We start from the raw sequence: 20,164 nt of genomic DNA, 5'->3' as shown, positions 1-20,164 counted from the left end.
TTCAATTAGAAAGAATTAGGCTTGCATTGTGTGTGTGTGTGCTTTTAATCCATTATTAAAAACACCATTCTAAAGGTGAAAGTATTGGACAGAAACTGCAACAAGCCTATAATGTTCCATTCAAAAGAAAGAGCTGGATTACAGAAATGTATGCAAGGAAGGAAAACATACCCATCACTTGACCAAACTCCTTTGTGTTCCCTCATTGACCTTCCTGAGTCCCTCTCTGAGATTACAGCATGTGTGTGACATGAAGCAGGGACTATAATCACTGCAAGGCTGGACTTGCACGGTTGGTAAGTCTGCACAGATAAAAACACTGCTATTGCAGGATGAGATAATTCTCCCTTCCGGGAAGAAGAATCCATGGAGATGGTCATTTTGTGTGTGTTCAGATGATTACAGCCACAAAGACAAAGATGTCTGTCAGATAAAAACAGGGAATAAACTGCAGAGTCTGCAAGAGTAGTTTTCAAGGCCAAGTTGAGGCTTTCTATATTATAGTATATGTTGTCTAGCACTGTGAAACCCTAAAAGAGCCATTGTTGTGCTTTAGCAGAACTTCCAGGTAAACAAAAACCCCAAAACTGGTAAAATGGCTTTAAAACAGGCAAAGAAAATGAAAAGAGGTCAATACAAAATAGACTGAAGCCAGATTAAAACACTTAGAAAATCTATCGTTTATGCTTACTCATTAAAAACTCTCTCTCGTATACATAAATGTACACACATATACACAGTATGTAGTTTTGGGTTAAATATGCAACACATGGGATAACCGACTCCATTTTTGGATGATCTCGGCATCTGTACAATAATATTTATTCTGTTGTATGTGTTCATGGTTCTTATGAAAATGTTACACTTACTGCTCTTTTTACATATTGCTGCTCTTCATCCTTGTAAGCTTTAAAAAATATGTAACGCTGTAAATTGGGACTAAAAAGGAATGTCTTATCTCTTCTCGTTTTTATATTTCCATATGTAATTCTGTTACTCTCATTTTACCAACACAGACCATGTCTTATTATAAAATTCAACGTAAAGCAGTGTCACTGGAAACATTTTTTAAGTGTTTGTTTAATAACCCATACAACTGCAATCTCTGATGGTCACGTGGTAATTACTCGGGATTTACGGACACTGGCAAATGCAGAAGTTAAAAGAGGATGAGAATTATTTTCGACTTAAGCAATTTGTGATGAAAAAATGGAATTCTTAGAAACATGTTCTGTCTTTCGGTTTGCTGGGGAGCCGCTACGTGCGTTGCACGACTCTCTTGGTGTGATGAGAAGCAGCCCGGGGCCCCTGAATGAGGGCATTCTTCACGGTGACCAATAATCATCCTTCTTTCCGCGGTCTAAATGAGACGCGTCACCCGGGTACACCCACTGTGCACCCCAGACAACCATGCACGCAGCAACCGGGTTTACTTTGGAAGAAGACACGGAGAGACCGCAGCAGAGTTCTGCAGCCGAGTGCAAAGACACTGACGGAGCAAAGCGCGGCGGAGTTTCCCTCCGCACAGGGAGCAACTTTGGGTAAGAGAGAGCTAAAGTGTCTGTGGAACAAGTTCATGTGACCTGGATTAGAATTTAAGCATTGTCTCGTTCACATTTGGACTCAACTGGCTGCAAAGGAGAGCTTTACCTATACTGTACCTTTAAGTTGTTTATTAGTTACTATTAATTACGTTTCGTAATTACGTTTAATTACGCATATTTTGGTTTTGTTTTATTTTTTCACCAGCAAGTTTCTCTGATTATAGCAAGATATGTATAAATGTAGTAACTTGTATTTAAAAAAAAACATAAACATATAAATAGACAAGGTTTTTAGTTATTAAATCAAGCCCATCACTTAATTTTCTGTAATTACTTGCTTGAATTGATGCTTAGTAACAGGTAACATGAGTGTTTGCAGACAGGAAAGTCTTTATAAAACTCACACCTTCAATGTCAGGCTCACAGTGAAATTGTGTTTAAATGACTGTTGTGGTTCTAAATTCCACGGATCTAAAAGCAACCCAGATGTTTGTTGGGGTAGAGGCTTTGGTAAAGATGAATGTTGTGTAACAATGTGGTATCTGCCAGCTCTGGAACACTTGAGAACAAACAACATGAATCATACTTCAATGGCTCTCTCCGTAAGACATGTCGCTCTCCACATGTTGATCCAGTGTGGACTCCGTGTTCCAGGCTTAGTCAGTACACGCCCAGCTTTCAGCACAGGAACTGAATGGGCATAAAAGGATCGGGGGGATCCTTCTCGGAGACAGATTGACATAACAACAGAGCACAAGGTGAGCAAGGTGGCGGCTCAGGTTGATTATTGCATTTATGGTGGCTTCCTCAAGCCGCTCTCTTTACACACTAGTTTAAACATGCTTGTTTTTCACGTTTCCCACCTGATCATTTGTTACATCTGTGCAGCCATGGCCGACTCCGCAGAGGATTATGGAAACTACACCTATGAGTACGACCTGGAGTACGGTGACCTGGAAGAGCTCAGAGTGGAACACAGGCAGAAGGAAGCTATACACATCCTCTCAGTGGTCATCTACATTGTTTCGTTTGTGCTCGGACTGGTCGGAAATGGGACCGTCATCTGGGTGACGGCATTTAAAAGCAAGAAGACCATCAACAGTGTCTGGCTGCTCAATTTAGCCATAGCAGATTTTGTGTTTTTGCTGTTTCTACCTTTGCACATCGATTACATCCTGCGTGACTTCCACTGGAAGTTTGGTGTGGCCATGTGTAAGATAAACTCCTTTGTGTCTGTGCTGAATATGTACGCCAGTGTGCTCTTTCTGACAGTCCTCAGCATAGACAGGTATGTCTCTTTAGTTCATCTGGGCTGGTCTCACAGGTACCGCACCAGGGGAAGAGCATGGATAGCGTGCGGTTGCATATGGTCGGTAGCAGCAGCTATTAGCTGCCCAGCACTTATTTTTCGTGACACCATGCGCTTGAGCGACAGAGTGATCTGCTTCAACAACTTTCTCACACAGGATGGACACATAGCCGCCATGAGACACATTATCATTGTGGTGCTTCGCACTGTTGTGGGCTTCCTTTTGCCGTTCACGGCCATATGTGTGACTGGCATACTGCTGACCATCAAGGAGAAACAATCCAGAGGCTTAGTCCGCATGTCTAGCTTCTCCAGAATGGTCTCTGCTGTTATTCTGGCCTTCTTTCTATGCTGGGCACCTTTCCATGTTTTTGGCTTGATGGAGTTATCCATACACTCGTCATTGTACCTGCACAACACTCTGAAGGCTGGCTTTCCTCTGGCTACCAGCTTGGGCTTCTTTAATAGCTGCATCAACCCACTGCTGTATATTCTTCTGGGTAAAAAGGTCCGTCATATCCTGAAACGTGCATGTCTGGATCTGACAAAAAGCTCACTAAGAGAACTCAGCCAGTCTGTCTCTGCCACTGATGTAGAGTCGGTGGCGGAAGTTTACCAGGCAAGTCTATCAGAGGAGAATTTGGAGTCAATGGCATAAGGATTATCAGTTAGTTACAAAAACAAGACAAGAATTTTTATCATAGCTATTGTCCCCCTAGCTGCAGTGTTAAAAGTACAGCGAGCAGAATTTACCTGGAATCAACAACATCTGGACTGAAAATAGGTCCCAATACTTGTGGATGCAAGAATGGAAAAATACAACAGAACAACACTGACAACAGAGGGAGTTGAGGACTGATAGTTGATCACAAATTTTACTTTTATGCTGTCCCCCCGAATGTAAAAATGCAGAATAGATAATTTTCTACAATCATTCACACTGCAATGTACGGTATGCATCAACCTTTCTTTCAGTGAACATTCAAAGTTTGATAATGCCATGTTTTAAATTTTATACATTCTATATTTTAGCAGAATACATTACTCATGCATTTTCATGATTATTTTACTCATGAGGAAAGTAATTTACCTCAAATGCATCTTGCATTTTTACTTTTACTTAAAGTTTATACATTTTCATACAAGCTTGTGCGAACCTTTAAATATTTTGTAGCTTTTCACAGTAGCTGAAAGCTGTATAAGTGTATGATGTTAATATATTTTACATTAAATATTAACACTTTTCCTCCAAAGGCCTCATGTGGTTTGAAATTCAGTGACTACTATTAGGTGAATTTAGTGACTACTTTATATTACAATGTTTTAACAGCTGCTCGTTCAGAAATAGGACTCAAACAACAATGTAAGCAGCTTCTTCAGGTATTCAGCCGTCCTGATGTAAACAGACTCATTTCCTGTGTCTTGTTTACAAATCCAACCATATCCTGTTAGGAGCAGCCCTTCAAAGATGGGTCCATCGGTGTCTGCCCTCGGGATTACCGGGGATGGTTGGGAAACATAGTTGGGAAACAAGTTCCTAAATTCTGTTTCAACCAGAGCGTCTTGTCCTGAATGTGGTCCATAAATATTCATATGGTCGGCCATAAACCCAGTAGCCATTGTAAAAAGATGCGGTCCAGAATAAAGCGGAACAAAGCAGAAGCCTGCGCCGTTAGATGTGTCGGTGTTTTAGGAAATGCTCCCGCGGTTTGGATTACGGTAACCCCGCCGGGTTACTTAATCCGTGACGCAGCACAAAAACAAGTGCGCAATCTGCGTCTGCGGGACTCATCGAGCACGGATGCTGTAAAGGTATGTGTTTATGGCTTAATGTCACGAATGTAAGCGCAACACAGCAGGTGTGGAAGCATCAGCCCCCTTTCCAGTGAATAATCCTCTGAAAGAGGCTCTCCGAATGTTATTTTGGGGGGGTCGTGTTAGCTTGTTTGTAGCAGGGAAGCTATCGCTGTGTGCTGGATTTAATACTGCACATCGACATTGGTGGTCGACTATTAAATTATTGACAGCATAACGACGGAGTGTATCAGCATAAATACCAAAGCTTAATGAATAATAAAAACAACAACTTTTGGATCCAATGGATGTTAATGTCGGCACACTCTTTGACTGGTTCAACGTAATGGCGAATGGTCGTTTTTCTCAGTTGTCGTCTTATATTTACGAATATGCGCTTTTATTTGTGCGTATAACTCACAATACTACTATACTTTACACGGTTTTCCATTACGAAACAACCGTGAAACCTGCAGGTAAATAAGTGTTCCGTGTTTATATACGCTCATATATGCTACTTGGAGGCTTTCGATGGTCCTGTTTTACGAATCAAATGCCTCGTCAGTGGTGTAAGTGTGTCAAGCAGCAATTAAAAGCAGAACTAAACCCATGATGTTGCTTCTCCCCCAGCATGTTACGTCTCCCTGTCGTGAGCCGGAGCCTCTTTCCTGCAGCCCTGGGCAGAGGAGGCGCTGCTGCCGCTAACAATGGTAACTAACGATGAGCTACCCCCGAATCTGCCTCATGGAAGCTGCTTTGGTTCCCTCGTATTTCCACCCATGAGTGTGTGCAGGCAGCAGAAGCTCCGTCTGATGGATTAGTTATCAGGCAGGATTACAGGCTGCTGCCGGCTCAATTTAGAACCTGTTGTCAGAATGCCTAGAAATGATTGTGAGGGTTCGTGATGTGGTCTCTAAATATGTTTTGCGAAAAGCATTTTGTGATTTTATTTACTTTTTCCCTGTTCCTAAAGTTCGCACTACAGCAACAGCAGCTGCCAGTAACCTCCTGGAGGTGTTTGTGGATGGCGTCCCTGTCATGGTGGAGCCGGGCACCACTGTGTTGCAGGTGATGGTACATTTATGCATGTAGCACTGATCTAAAACTTAAGTGTCAATATCACATTTATCTGTGTCTCGATTTTGTCTAAGGCATGCGAGAAAGTAGGAATACAGATTCCTCGCTTCTGCTACCACGAACGCCTCTCAGTTGCAGGGAACTGCCGCATGTGTCTGGTAGAGATTGAGAAGGTTCCAAAGGTATATGCTAAACCAGACACAGACTGAGTTTATGTTGTTTTGAGATTTATTCTAAATCAGCATCCATCAAACAGGCAGTGATACATTTTTATTCTTTCTGTAGCCAGTTGCTGCTTGTGCGATGCCAGTGATGAAGGGCTGGAACATTTTAACCAACTCTCCCAAAACAAGGACAGCCAGGTAGGTCTATATGTTTTCCTAGGCCTGGAGACATCTGATAAAGTGGCATAGAGTGGGTAGTCAGAGACCGTTTTTCTTCTATGACAGGGAGGGTGTGATGGAATTTTTATTGGCTAACCACCCTTTGGATTGTCCAATTTGTGATCAGGGAGGAGAATGTGACCTACAGGTAAAACCACCTGTTCATATTTGATCTCGGTGTACTATAGTATGTGTCCAACAGGCATTGTGCGGGTATGTCTTCTTGTTTAAAGGACCAGTCCATGCAGTTTGGCAGTGACAGGAGCCGCTTTACAGAGGGCAAAAGAGCTGTGGAAGATAAAAACATCGGTCCTCTCATCAAGACAATAATGACTCGTTGTATTCAGTGCACTCGTTGCGTGCGGTGGGTTTGAAGCCATATCCATAGTAAGTTTAGTCTATATAGCTTTTAGATTGTACAATAATAATGATGTTGTTTTTTTTCCATAGCTTTGCTAGTGAGATTGCAGGTGTGGAGGACCTGGGTACGACAGGCAGAGGCAATGACCTGCAGATTGGGACCTATGTAGAAAAGATGTTCATGTCAGAGCTGTCTGGTAATGTTATTGATATATGCCCAGTGGGGGCTCTGACCTCCAAACCATATGCTTTCACCTCCCGCCCATGGGAGACCAGGTTTGTGAATTATACTGCATGTGTTCATAAACATTCACAGGGGAAAAGGCTCTCCAGCTTTAATATGTAGACATTCTCTTTGGTGTTCGGCAGGAAGACCGAAACCATTGATGTCCTTGATGCTGTCGGCAGTAACATCATAGTGAGCACTCGCGGGGGCGAAGTGATGAGAATCCTACCTCGTCTTAATGAGGACATCAATGAGGAATGGATTTCGGACAAGACGAGGTGCTGCTTTTTTTATCTTAAAGCTGGTGACGTTGGCCAGCACATGTAAAACGGGATATTTTTGGGTTGTTTGTGTACATGAGCATTACAGCGTGTGTTGTTTACAACCCTCAGGTTTGCTTATGATGGACTCAAGAGGCAGAGGCTTACTGAACCCATGGTGAAAAACCAGGCAGGGCAGCTGGTTCCAGCCACCTGGGAAGATGCACTCACACGTGTTGCTGGAGCAGTATGTTATTTGTGTTAATGTTATTCTTTCTGGTTCCGCAATGTTACTAGCAGCCATTACTACTACATACTACTACCATTGACTGCCCTCAGCCTTGGCTATAGCATCTGGGTTTATTTGATAGATGCAAGGAGTTGAAGGAAGGGAAATGGCTGCTGTTGTTGGAGGCCTGGTGGATGCAGAGGCTCTGTTGTCCCTGAAAGACTTGCTGAATCGTTTCAACAGTGAAAATCTGTGCACCGAGGAAGTATTCCCTATGGCTGGAGCTGGGTAGGAGCAGGGAGGAGGAAGAACGGAATGCTGCGGGAAGCAGCTGAGCTCATTTTAATAGGTCCCTGCTTTGACTTTGTTGGCTTCTTTAGATCAGACCTGCGTTCAAACTATCTCCTAAACACCAAGATTGCCGGCATTGAAGAAGCCGACCTTCTGCTCTTGGTAGGGACGAATCCTCGCTATGAAGCGCCTTTGTTTAATGCACGAATCAGAAAAAGGTAAAACTGTACTGTAAGCAGCTGATTGTTGAACAGGATCGATTTAAATCTGTTTTTTTCTTTTATAATTATTTTCTGGGTATAACCTTTCCAGTTGGCTTCACAACGAGTTGCAAGTGTCTCTTCTCGGGGAGAAAGTGGACCTTAGTTACACATATGATCATCTAGGGGACTCTGCAGAGATTCTGCAGGAAATTGCTTCAGGGGCTCACCCATTTGCTCAAGTAAGGCGCAGGACTTTGCCAGTAATACATGCTATGGTGAGGTAGTGAGGTTCTGACTTACATCAAGTCTTTATTGAACTGTCATCATGTAGGTCTTAGCTACTGCAAAACATCCAGTGGTGGTGGTTGGGAGCGGTTGCCTCCAGAGAGAAGATGGCGCCGCGATAATGGCTGCCGCGTCAACCATTGCTCAGAATGCACGAGTCAGCAGTCAGGTGGAGGAAAGCTGGAAGGTTCTCAACGTCCTCCACAGGTTAAAATCTGTCAGTTGTGAAGCTTTCAGTTAAAGGACAGTGTCAACGAGGGAGTTTCACTTTCTATGTGCTGTATTTCTGCATTTTCAGGGTAGCCAGTCAGGTGGCTGCTCTTGATCTTGGGTACAAGACAGGAGTGGAGGCTATCAGAAAGAACCCACCCAAACTTCTGTTCCTACTCGGAGCTGACGCGGGCTGCATTACTCGCCAAGACCTCCCTAAGGATAGTTTCATAATTTATCAAGGTCAGCAAATTCACAGCACAGCAGCAGAAGCGGGGCCATTAATTTATCCATGACACATAATAGAAGCAGCACGAGTCCTGAATCAGTTTTACACATGACCAGATGGGCAAAGAAGGAGAAACTGCACAAATGAGGAAAGACATTCTATTGGTGCTTGAGGTTACTGCATATTTTGATGAACTGGACTCATCCGAATCATTATTTGTTAGCTATAGATCTTTATACGGTTACTGTATCTTCATCAAAAGTTCTACTCAAAATGCTGCTCGTCTGTTGTTCTACTTACTGATTGCACTGACTGCATCGTGACATTTATTCTACTCGGCAAATTAACTCCAGGGTGCACACATCATGGTTTTGTTTGGACATTCCCGCCAGTTTGAAAACTATGTGCTATTGTCTTCCAGGTCACCATGGAGATGTCGGAGCACCCATGGCTGATGTCATACTCCCTGGAGCTGCATACACTGAAAAATGTAGCACCTATGTGAACACCGAAGGCCGTGCCCAGCAGACCAAAGTTGCTGTGACTGCACCAGGCATGGCGAGGGAGGACTGGAAGATCATTAGAGCCATCTCTGAGGTAGGCTCCTCAATGATCATCTATTTTTCTTTCATGCTATTAGGTCTAAACACTCTGTGTGTGTGTGTGTGTGTGTGTGTGCGCGTGTGTGTGCGCGTGTGTGTGTGTGCGTGTGTGTATCTGTGTGTGTGTGTGTGTGTTTTTCCTGTCTTCGAAGCTTGCTGGTGTGCCTCTGCCATATGACACTATTGATGAAGTGCGTGACAGACTGGCAGAGGTTTCTCCTAATCTGGTGCGCTACGATGATGTTGAAGAAGCCAACTATTTCAAGCAGGCTAATGAACTGTCTAAGGTCTGCCGTTAGCATCATTTAGCATGATTAGCTTAGAAAGTCAAGTACCGTAATTTCCGGACTACAGAGCGCACCTGATTAAAAGCCGCATAATCTAATTTTAAAAAGAAAATCAATTTTGTACTTATACAAGCCGCACCGGATTTTAAGCCGCAGGTATCCCACGTAGTAATATGAAAAATTAGATCGAAAACAGTCAGTACCGGTGTTTTTATGTTTTTATTACCGTAAGAGACGAGTCACTGACGAGTGACAAACAGGTAAGAAACAACAGCCACTCTTTTCACTTGTATGTTTATACAGAGACCTTAAATCCAAATTTTATCACGTCAGGATTTTTTAACTTTTCTTTTAATTTAATCCACTTAGCAACATAAACAAATATATTCTACCAGTAAATGCTTTTTTTTCCTAACGGTGTCTGTAATGCAGCCATCTTGAAATATACGTTTGTATCAGCTACACACAAATTACGTTGTTTATGCTTTTTTACTCAAACAATGAACAATCTAAACCTCCCCGATGGCCCACCTCTAAAATCTTCTATTTTCATCGCGGTGGCGATTGCTTTTGCCTTCCGTCTGATTTGTACAGCGGAAACACCGCGGCCGCCTGCTCTCTGTGTGTTGACCCAGTCTTCCAGAACGTTTTCAAGCTCGGGCCACCTGCGATGTTTACGTCTAAAAGCTTTTGTCGTCTTTTTGCTTTGGATCAGGTCTTCAGGCGGGCGTCTCCACCTTCTCGCCATTGATTACCGTAATGTATGCCAAGATTACACGCAGCAGCTCGATTTCCTTCTTCAACCGCCAGAGTGATCGCTTTTAACTTAAAAGTCGCATCATATGCTTTTCTTCTAGTATTTTCCACGTTGGTGAGGGTTAGTAAAAATGACCGATTCACAATAGTTGTGATAGTGCGCCACGAAAAAAAACATAAATAAGCCACACCGTAGAATAAGCTGCAGTGTTTAAAGTGTCGGAAAAAAGTAGCGGCTTATAGTCCGGAAATTACGGTAATTCCTTACATCATCTGTGTCAGTGACAGTTCTTCATGATGACAGTGAATTGCTCTTTTCAGGGAGTGAACCAGGCTGTCCTGACTAGTCCTTTAGTCCCCTCACAGCTCACAGTGAAGGACTTCTATATGACTGGTGGGTCACTGTCACACCGACAGTCTAGTCAGTCTATTTCTTACCTCAGAATCTTCCAGGAGACACAGCAGTGTTGTGTCCTTTTATCCTCATTGACCTGCTCTTTACTCCATATCAAAGCAGAGTGGTCAGAAGTGTTTGTTTTACAGTGTCATTGGTAATTATTCATCACAAAGTTTTCTAATTGAGCTCTTAGTAACGTAAATGCAAACTAAAATGCCTTTACCATCTTGTCACCTGTATTATTAAAATGTGTATAGTACTAGTTATTTCCTGTTTGTAAAGAATATATAAATGGATTGATTTGTTTATAACTAAGAAGTTTTCTCATATGGTCATGATATTAAAATTATTATATATCTGTATATTATCATCCTAAATGTTTTCTTTTTATTTGCACTCAAAAAAGTAATAACAACAAAGCGACTGGTTGTAAATAATTCTTCACCTTCTCGGTAGTTTAGTATGTTAAATGTGATATCCTTTCTCAACCTCTCTCCACAGATCCGATAAGCAGAGCCTCCCAGACGATGGCAAAGTGTGTGAAAGCTGTCACAGAAGGAGCTCAAGCTGTGGATGAGCCGGCCATATGTTAGAGCTACTAACTGATCACGGAGCACTTTATAGACTAATGACATACGCACAAATCTATTCAAACATTCTACTAACTTATTTGCAGTTGCTTTTCATTACTATATTTCCTTCTCCTCGTTATAGTACAGTATAATAGTATTTTAATAGTAAAATCCATGTACACCCTCAGAAATATGTGTCAGGTCCTAATCAAAGGTTTATCCAGTCTCCAGATTCACCTGATACTTTATGCTATTACCTTCACAATTTAGTCAGACCAAAGCTTTACAATCACTGTCTGCCCAAAGTAAATATAATTTCATGTCTGTGTGTAAAATATTCAAGAAGTTAAAGTATTTAAATTATATTTTCCTAAAGCCGTGTGGAGTATGTGTAGCTACTTGTTATTAAATAATGTTTTATATAGCAAGCATAATAAATCCACCCTCAAACTTTAATGGCACTCTTATTTTATTGTATTTCTGAAATGTCTCAGAAGCAGCTGATCAGATTCTTTACACCTGATGACGTCATGCTGAGAAACTTTTGCAGTCTCGTGCTCCCCGATCCGCCTGGCGCGTGGTCCGTCATCCGTCATCAATGAGGAGCCCGCGACAGAGCAGCGGGGTTTGCGGCTCATTCATATGGAAGAAGAGCAGAGGTCCAGGTGGATTTCACGCACCAGCACTTTGCTGGACCCTTTCCAACAGCATTCTTAAAAGCTCTTAAGTGTGGAAAAAACCTAAACACCAAGTGCGCCCTACTCCTGGCAAACTGCGCCTTCTCTGATCGATACCTGTGCATGTCACTGAAATAATGTGGGGATTTTTTAACAAAGTTGAATTTCCAACATGGTAGGAGAGGTTGTTGTTGTAGAGCGGGTTGTTGTCATGTCCCCGCAGTGCCTGTAGTGGTGCTGTGAGGAGTCTGCTGTGGATCCAACAAAAATCCTCAGCAGTCTACCTTCTGCTTGTAATTTGCTCTGGGTAGCTTATATTTACATGCATCTTTATTTCTAGATAAGCTGACATCTATGAAGATCACTCTTACTATACTATCTCGAATATCGATGCGCGAATAGCCTAGCTGACCGTAATAGACCTTTTCGGCCGTCTATCTGGAGCGAATATCGTACGCGGCTCATACTAATTTAAGGTAAGCTTAAGCGCACACACCCTCGGCCTCGATTACCGAGCCTACCGATCGCACCGCTTCATAGTCGGCTAGGCGCTCAACTAGATACCGGGGACTTTTTAAAGCTATGAGGCCCGCAATTATTATTTCATTTATTTTAATATAAATTAAATGGTTCGGTGCTTGAAACATTTTGAATGAGTATTGGTATGTATATGGTTTTTACTCTCGTGTTCAGCTAATTTCCAAGTTATGTAAGGAAAGTGGATAAATTCCCTCGGTTATAACAGGCCTTCGATGCACGTAAGGCCTCAAGCATTGTATGTGGACCCTTTGTTGAAATATATTTCTCACGAAGCGTACTACATTTATTAAGTATAAAAATTCAAAGTTTGGGTCGGCGAAGCACTACAACTTTGTATTGCGAAAACACATTTTGAAGGTAATTTGAATTATAGCTTTACCATTTGTTTCCGTTTCCTGGTTAGCTACCGCCTACTGATCCGTGTTTTTAGCTTTGATTGCTTGTTAGCTTGTAGACTTTTCGCGTCTGGTTGATGGTAATAGTAAGCGTTTCTGTCTATAAATTAATATTTTAAAATGTGTTTCAAGGCAGTTGTGTACGTTGAATATAGATGTACCTAAACCCCAAATCAACTTTGACATTTGTTCAACTGTTTGCAGGCTGAGCTAGTTCCCGTATTCCAATGCTAACGCTGCCTGACCAGTTTCCGTATTTATCGAGACTTAACATCGGCCGATTGTAACGCACTTTACGGTCAGCCAGTCTGCCCTCATGTGTCAAACATATTTCGGTCATGAGACTCATGGCGGAGGCAAAAACCCCCAAAGCAAAAACTCGACGATAATGAAAGTTGAATGTAACACCAGAAGTTAGCGTTGAGCTCCTAATGGAGGTGGACTAAGATTTTAATTGTCACATATGCTTTCATATGTTAATTAAAATACCTGTAGCATCTTTTTATTTGAAATCCCTGCTGCAGGAACCCGTGAGGACTACAGGGATGGAACTTTTTGAATCCTAAATTAGTCTCTAACGGCCCCTAAACTTTGCGTAGACAGTTGTCATGCGACATTATTTTTCTAGAAAATACCTTTTTTGTGTTCGAGGTCACAAAAATATTGAATAACATAGTTTAACAATCATGTAATATTGGGTTCTCAATGAGATCTTTTAAGAGGGAAAGTTGGATCAGATAAAAGAAACCTGTCTATATCTTGAATCAATATTTGTGTCTGGAAAATTCCTCAGTATTTACAGTACAGCAGACTATTCTTGATGTAATGTTTTAATAATCATGCAGTGATCAATAAATATTGTACCCTGCAATATTGAAAATCTATAACGTGAGGATTTATGTGTTGTTTGCATCAGGACATTCTTGTTTAAAAAATGCTAAGGTTAGAATTAGCCACATGAAAAAGAGGTAGATGTTGTTCTGCCTCTAATGGCATCATTACCACTGTGAGGTGTGAGGTCATTTGAGGGTTTTACCTGACCTTTTTCTCTCTCCATCAGCTGATGTTGTCAAGGACAAGAGTCACGTGATGTATGAAGGCAAACACATACACTTCTCAGAGGTGGACAATAAGCCATTGTGCTCGTACAGCCCAAAGCTCTGCAAGCAGCGCAGACTAAATGGCTACGCTTTCTGTATCCGACACGTCTTGGAGGATAAGACTGCACCCTTCAAGCAATGTGAATATGTGGCCAAGTACAACAGCCAACGATGTACCAACCCCATCCCGAAGTCTGAGGACCGAAGGTGAGTCTGTGTGTGACTGTGGCATAGTCTGTGTTTCAAAAATGTCCAGTATGCCTAGTGATCGTTTCTCTTTGTTTTTCCAGATACTGTAATAGTCACCTGCAGGTTTTGGGGTTTATTCCTAAGAAGGAGCGGAAGAAGAAGCACGATGCTTTGGAGGAAATGCGTTCTCGGGCCCACCTGGAGTCAGTAGCTCTGAACATAACCGTGCCCTCGCTAGCTCTGAAATCTTCCAACGGTGTGGATGACCTTCCGCCTTCTCCCCCATGTACACGTCTGTTACCGCTCCCTGACGGGGAACTTCTGGACCCTTTTGCCTTTTATGAGGATGAAATGGATGGGGAAGAGGGGGGGGCTTCTCATAAGGGCAGTGCCATTAAGAGGAAACTACAGAGTCGCCTTGTGCTCAGTCAGAAATTTTGCCATGACACGGACCTCTTCCACTCACACCCTGAGCACTTTAGTCCCTCCCCCGTCCCACGCATTCATCCCTCCTCACCTCTTCGGAGTCACCTCCCGCGGCAGCAGCAGCAGCAGCAGCAGTCAGGTCTTCCTCAACACTCGAGCACGGCATCTTTCATCCTTCCCGGACAGCAGCAGAAGGGTTTATTATGCAATCCACCACCACCTCAGACGGTCAACTTTCTGCCTCCAGGAATGCCCACTAATGCAGCACCCAGTCCGGTGCAACCTTCTGGGCCATCACCAAGCAGGAAAATGCCTTTCGCTGCTACTCACTTGCCGGTCAGTTGCAAGGACAGTGGCAGCAACAATCAGCGGCATGTGGTTGTCATGCGGCCCACTGCCTTCTCACCCTCTGCCAGCTGCCTGGCCAGGTTGCAACATCTGGTGCAGCTCTGTTCAAAGAGACAACGGGAGCACGGGGACCTCTTTCCTCATCTAGGTGAATCATTTAAACACATCACAGCTTTTCCTTTCCTATAAAAAAATGCATGGTTGGAAAGAATGTGACAGATGTGTATTGTGTCACATCGGGAGTTGTTGAGGTTCTCTGTAACTTCCTGTTCCAGGATTAGACTGGTCAGAAGACAGTGCAGACGATGATGAGGAGGAGGACGAAGAGGAGGCAGAGACATTTGTACCTTTCCAGAGTTCTTGGCGACCACGAAATGGGTCAGTATCATAACCTGCATTCCTACTTCATCAACCTGCCCGGAGTTGCTTGTCGTGATGTCTGCGGGCCTTTTTCCGAGCAGGTTGGAAGACGACGGCTCCTCGCGGAGAACACGGCTCCTGAGACTTTGCTCTTACCTCCAGCACAAATATAAGCACATGTGCCGACAGGAGAGAGCCAGCCTACGCCAAAAGAAGTATCGCTACGCCTTCCGCAAAGCCTTGCTGCACGCAGCCAGCAGCCACCCAGACAGTGCCGGGCAGCTCATCCAGGAATTACGTGGTGCCTCCCGAAGGTGGCCGAGGTACTTTCACAAATGTCTCATCGCCACGTCTGTGAAATGAGTGATTCGGTTCACCTGATTGGGTTATTTTCATCCATTGTCAACTGCAGCCAGCAGATTGACTTCATTTGAGATTTGGTTACTGCTCATCTAATGGTGCAGTTTCTATCCTATAATTTAAAGCATGTCAAGCACAACTGTTAGGGGTTTAGGTTGCTCAGTCTGAAGTTTGTCTCAGCAGCGCGGCTTCAGCAAGGCAGCGGAGTACGGACACGGGGGCGTGCACGGGCAGTTCGAAGGGCCAGGCCTGCAGCAACCGGGCTCTGCCCTTCACCCAGCACTGCTTTCAGCGTATCCTTTTGCTCCTCTGATTGCACAGCCGGGGTCCACGGCCCAAACAAGCAGAAATCAGCTGATTTCAGTTCAACACGTTTTGGACCCGCGTTCTTTGTGCTGTTTCCTTAATGTTCTCCGTAGACATCCTTCTGAACCGTTCACAGCAGCTCTTCGCTAGTTGCACAGCCAAATTTGCAGATGGCCAGCAGTGCTCCATTCCCGTGTTTGACATCACGCACCAGACACCGCTCTGTGAAGAGCATGCCAAAAAAATGGTACGGATTGATATTATGCTTCATTCCAGCCAAAGATTTTCTCTTCATGAATAAGTATTTTTTTTATGGAAAAGATGTGATTGGAAAATTCCTGCAGAATATTTGCAAAAAAAAATTTCTTGATTGCTAGAGACTTGAGCAATTCATTCTTCCACGTGCGCACAGTTGCTGTTTCGGCTCCGGGGGTTAATTCCAGTGTTCTTCTGTCTCACTAAAGGATAACTTTCTGCGAGGGGACAGCAACCGACGGGTGCAGCACCAGCAGCAGCGAAAACCACGTAAAAAGACCAAACCACCGGCACTTACCAAAAAACACAAGAAGAAGAAGAGGAGGGGTCCTCGGAGGCCCCAGAAGCCCATCCCACCAGCATTGCCACAGGGGAACCTGGGAATGCCTTCTACAAGCATTGCAATGCCTTCACAGTCCAGCATCAGGTCTGCTGCGCGCTGATGTCACGTTTCAGCACGTTGAACTTCTTCTAAATGGTTTTTGTCTTCAACACAAGCCCATCGACACCAGACCTGAGTGCAGATGAGCTTCCCGATGACATCACCAATGAAATAGCAGACATTCCAAATGACCTCGAGCTAAACCAGGAGGATTTCTCTGACGTGTTATCCAGATTACCTGATGACCTGCAGGACTTTGACTTATTTGAAGGTTTTTATCTAGCTTTTTTCATCATTATTGATTTAATTCCCATTTATTTGCTAATTATTGTTTTGTGTGTTTAGGCAAGAATGGCGAGTTACTCCCCACCACAGAGGAGGCTGAGGAGCTAGTACGTGCACTGCAGGCTATGGGGTCGTATCCAGACACTTTGGTGTGCCTGACCTCCATAGGAGACCTCGCTTCCTCTGAAGGAGTGGACCAGCGAACCATGGCTGCGTTCCCCGGTCCGGTCCAGCCGGGGGGCATGGGTGACCTGCTCAACAGTCGCATCCCTACAGAGAACTTCACCAGCCTTGAACTGGAGGACAATCTTTTGCGGTCCACAGAGAGTCATTTTAACACGTTGCCACCATCTCAGCCCCCGACTTCAGGCTCCAACCTGACTTCATCATCTCCTACGGTAGCCCCGCCCACCACCCCCCTTCTCACTCAGACCTCGGTAACAGAGCGAACGTTTTCCCGAACACACGCGCCACATGTGCTGGCCAAATCGGACCTGCCCACGTCCTCCCCCCAGGGCAGCCACTACAGTAGTGAGCACGTGCCATCGCCGTACAGTGACAACATATCTTCACCCCACACCAGCTCCTTCCAGACGGACACGCCTCTGCTGTTAGAGGTCTCTCTCAGCGGGGTTCCAGAACCCCCGCGATCCTCGTGGAACAGTCTTTCTCTTCCTCTCACCGACCCCTCCCAGTTTGGTAATCTGATAGGATCAGAGACTCATCTCATCTCCACCTCACTGTCCACTCCACCAGCCACCACTCACTCTGTGACCCTGCAGCCCATGGCGGCGCTCTCGGCGATGCCCCCGAGCGGACTGACTGGCTTAACCACTCCCCCTGTCTCATCATCCTCTTCACACGACCTCCTGACCTCCATGCAGCCCAAGCAGCAGCTCCCTCAGTTCAGCGCGGCCTTCGGCCATCAACTGGCCTCCCACAGTGGCATCCCAAAAGACGTGCAGCCCAGTCACAGCTCTACGGCGCCCCCGGCTGGCTTTTCCATCGTAAGTGCCGCTGCTGCAAGTGCCAACAGCTCCACGCCGCCCTTCACGCAAAAGTAAAGGACAGCAGGCGTCCTGACGTGACTGGTCGTTGGACTGGCACTCGCTCAAACACAGCTGGTCGAATTTGATTCACGTGCGCGGTGGGGTTAATGTGCACTGTTCAACGCACCTCCAATGTTCCTATCGCACAGTACCACGGTCTTTTGAATTTTCAGCTGGTGCCGGTCCGTTTTTGTTTGATGCCTTGTGGTTTCATCGATGGGGGAGGGGTCACAGGGAGCGACCAGGATGTAGTCAGTGGGTGTGAGCCAGGACGTTAGCAGAGACCGCGCTCAGAACTCATTTTCCCAGAAGCCTCAGTCATTTAACGCTTCGTTACTGCCCCGTCTTTCGCAGATGGCCGTCGCATATATTTCTTTCTCCCCTTCCTACGCCTGCTTGTGAAGAGGAGCCAGAACCTTTCAAGCCGTTAACACACAGAATCCCCCAGATTCCAGTCATCTTAAATGTCCAAATATGCTTTTAATGCCAATTTTATTGCGTGTAATCTTCCTTTATGTGTGTTCATTGGTTTGTTCAGAAGGTAAAATGTTGGATCCCGCCCTCGCTTGTGGAACTGAGTTGCCGAGTAGACACTTGAAGGTCAGCGTACTTCTTAAAGCAATAAACATTAACATACCGCTAGTATTGTAAAGTATTTTATCGGTCTCATTAAATGTAGCTCCAGATCAGGAACACGTTCTGCCCTTGACGACGTCTGCAAGGTTTTTAATCCAACAGAGACCAGTGGATTTTAAAGGCTAGTTTCAGTGTTAGTAACGAGGGAGGTGATCCAGGTTCTTTAAGTGTCTACTGTCAGCGGTGCTCTCTGGTCCACGTCTGATCCTCATTGACAACATTCACGTCTCCTCAACACTCACTTCTAGGATCTCAGATTATGTCAGACATGATAAAGAAGGTGTAAGTAGCGATTTAAAGGGGATGAAATGGTGTGTGGAGCTGTTTTATTTCAACAATTATAGTGATTTAAAAAAAACAACACAACAGCCTAAATAATGAAAATGCAGAAATAAATGTAGAAAGATCTTTTTGTCGGTTAAGGACTCATGCAGCAGTGGAACCATGGCTTTTAATAGCTCTTATATTAAACATTCTACGGACTGTCACATATTGTTGAGTATTAGGTATATAGGGTAGCCGTCTCTCTTTGGGGTTTAATGGTGAATTATTGAGTAGCAATGGATTGAACTTGTTATTTGCATTGTGCTCAGTGGAACCTGTCTTGTAGAACGAGTCTTGTTATTTTAATGGCTATCAAAACTGTTGCGCGTTCTCTTCCCAGTTGGAGGGATCGATGTTTGTACGCTGTCATTAATGTTCTTAAATTATGTCCACATATAGAATACTTTTGATAGCTATTAAACTCCAAGAAGGTCTGAGACTGCACAGGACGGCAATCTGTTATGTGAGAGTAATATATCGATTTTAGATAATGGTCACTGGTTTGATTGTTGGCAGTATGAAAAATAGAAATATGCATTGCCATGAGTAATTTGTGGATTAAAAACAGATTGAATATGTTTGTTTCAATATGGATTTGCACAGGAGTGGATGAGGCTGGTGGTGTTTGACATGGTCCTGTGTCCGTCATGCCTTTTGTTTGTGTGTGTGTGTGTGTGTGTGTGACATTCATGAAACGAACAGCTGCCATCATTGGTAACTCTGAGCCTGCATCAGACACCCCCCCCCCCCATTTCCAGCTGTGAGAAGACCCAGTTCTGTCTCCGCCTTCCAAAGAGAAACTGTTATAAAGTGCAAACCCGTAGCTCCGCCACAGACAGCCGACCTTCCCCGCGACAGCAGCGTCGATCCGTGGAGACGAGAAGTGCGTCGGAAAAGCGTGCATCTTTTAGAAATATGAGTTATATGTTCGCTGTCACTACTTTATCCTCGCTAGCATGAGATTAGCCATCGCACCGGTCTGCTCTCCCAAAAACGACAGTAGGACAAAAGCAACAGGGCTCATCAACACATTTAACTGCTCGATTCAGAAATGGCTGACAAAATTCCTATACTCATTGAATGTACTGTATTACTGTTTTTAAAGATAGGAGGAGCTAATCTAGTCACCTTTTGTTATTGGTCCTTGTTTAATTTGTCTAAGGTATTTTTTGTATACAAAAGTTTACATTTTTATGTATATTTTTCTTGTGTACAAATGATGTAATATGTGTACAAACACTGTATGTAATATCTGTATATAGTGTGATAAATTTGATCTTTTGTTTTTGGATGTATAAATAAAACTTGCTGTGAGGTATTGTCTTTTTCTGTCCAATAGAGTTCATATTTTAAACTGAACGTTAGATTGTTTTCATTATGAAATACTTATTATTGAAAGTGTGTGTGATATTTGTAATTGGAATCAAAGGACTGTCTATTAATTCAAGGCGTATTCAAGGACTGTCCAGGTTAAATCCAGGTGCATTCAGGGAGCATCTAGATTCAAGGACTGTTTAT

The 20,164-nt window shown here is 43.9% G+C and overlaps 3 protein-coding genes across 5 annotated transcripts; all 3 read left to right on the top strand.

Moving 5' to 3' along the window:
* Positions 1 to 1,521: 1,521 nt before the first annotated feature.
* cmklr2 (chemerin chemokine-like receptor 2) lies at positions 1,522 to 4,102 on the top strand. The gene is made up of 3 exons (XM_003961892.3): positions 1,522 to 1,541; positions 2,180 to 2,302; positions 2,433 to 4,102. The coding sequence occupies exon 3, from the start codon at positions 2,435 to 2,437 to the stop codon at positions 3,509 to 3,511; it is 1,077 nt and encodes a 358-aa protein (XP_003961941.1). The 5' UTR covers positions 1,522 to 1,541; positions 2,180 to 2,302; positions 2,433 to 2,434; the 3' UTR covers positions 3,512 to 4,102.
* A 416-nt stretch (positions 4,103 to 4,518) lies between these two features.
* LOC101064163 (NADH-ubiquinone oxidoreductase 75 kDa subunit, mitochondrial) lies at positions 4,519 to 11,389 on the top strand. Its single transcript, XM_003961825.3, has 19 exons — positions 4,519 to 4,665; positions 5,278 to 5,357; positions 5,621 to 5,715; positions 5,799 to 5,906; positions 6,010 to 6,086; positions 6,174 to 6,255; positions 6,341 to 6,471; positions 6,558 to 6,743; positions 6,837 to 6,971; positions 7,086 to 7,200; positions 7,325 to 7,470; positions 7,563 to 7,691; positions 7,786 to 7,915; positions 8,008 to 8,168; positions 8,260 to 8,414; positions 8,822 to 8,997; positions 9,155 to 9,289; positions 10,367 to 10,439; positions 10,944 to 11,389. Exons 2-19 carry the CDS (start codon positions 5,279 to 5,281, stop codon positions 11,033 to 11,035), a joined length of 2,205 nt encoding a protein of 734 aa, XP_003961874.1. The 5' UTR covers positions 4,519 to 4,665; position 5,278; the 3' UTR covers positions 11,036 to 11,389.
* Positions 11,390 to 11,559: 170 nt separating this feature from the next.
* ino80da (INO80 complex subunit Da) lies at positions 11,560 to 19,965 on the top strand. 3 transcript variants are annotated; one of them, XM_011609393.2, is made up of 10 exons: positions 11,560 to 11,679; positions 13,687 to 13,933; positions 14,017 to 14,837; positions 14,965 to 15,067; positions 15,151 to 15,372; positions 15,593 to 15,702; positions 15,829 to 15,962; positions 16,180 to 16,397; positions 16,469 to 16,623; positions 16,698 to 19,965. In XM_011609393.2, the coding sequence occupies exons 1-10, from the start codon at positions 11,613 to 11,615 to the stop codon at positions 17,699 to 17,701; spliced, it is 3,081 nt and encodes a 1,026-aa protein (XP_011607695.2). In that variant the 5' UTR covers positions 11,560 to 11,612; the 3' UTR covers positions 17,702 to 19,965. The 3 variants fall into 3 exon arrangements, with proteins under 3 accessions (XP_011607695.2, XP_011607692.2, XP_011607704.2); XM_011609390.2 differs by having other exon boundaries at positions 15,590 to 15,702; XM_011609402.2 differs by lacking the exon at positions 11,560 to 11,679 and adding an exon at positions 11,717 to 12,167 and having other exon boundaries at positions 15,590 to 15,702.
* The last annotated feature ends 199 nt before the right edge of the window (positions 19,966 to 20,164 follow it).

This window comes from Takifugu rubripes, chromosome 1 (assembly GCF_901000725.2).
Source record: "Takifugu rubripes chromosome 1, fTakRub1.2, whole genome shotgun sequence".
NCBI lineage: Eukaryota > Metazoa > Chordata > Actinopteri > Tetraodontiformes > Tetraodontidae > Takifugu > Takifugu rubripes.
This window is presented reverse-complemented; position numbering and strand designations above follow the sequence as displayed.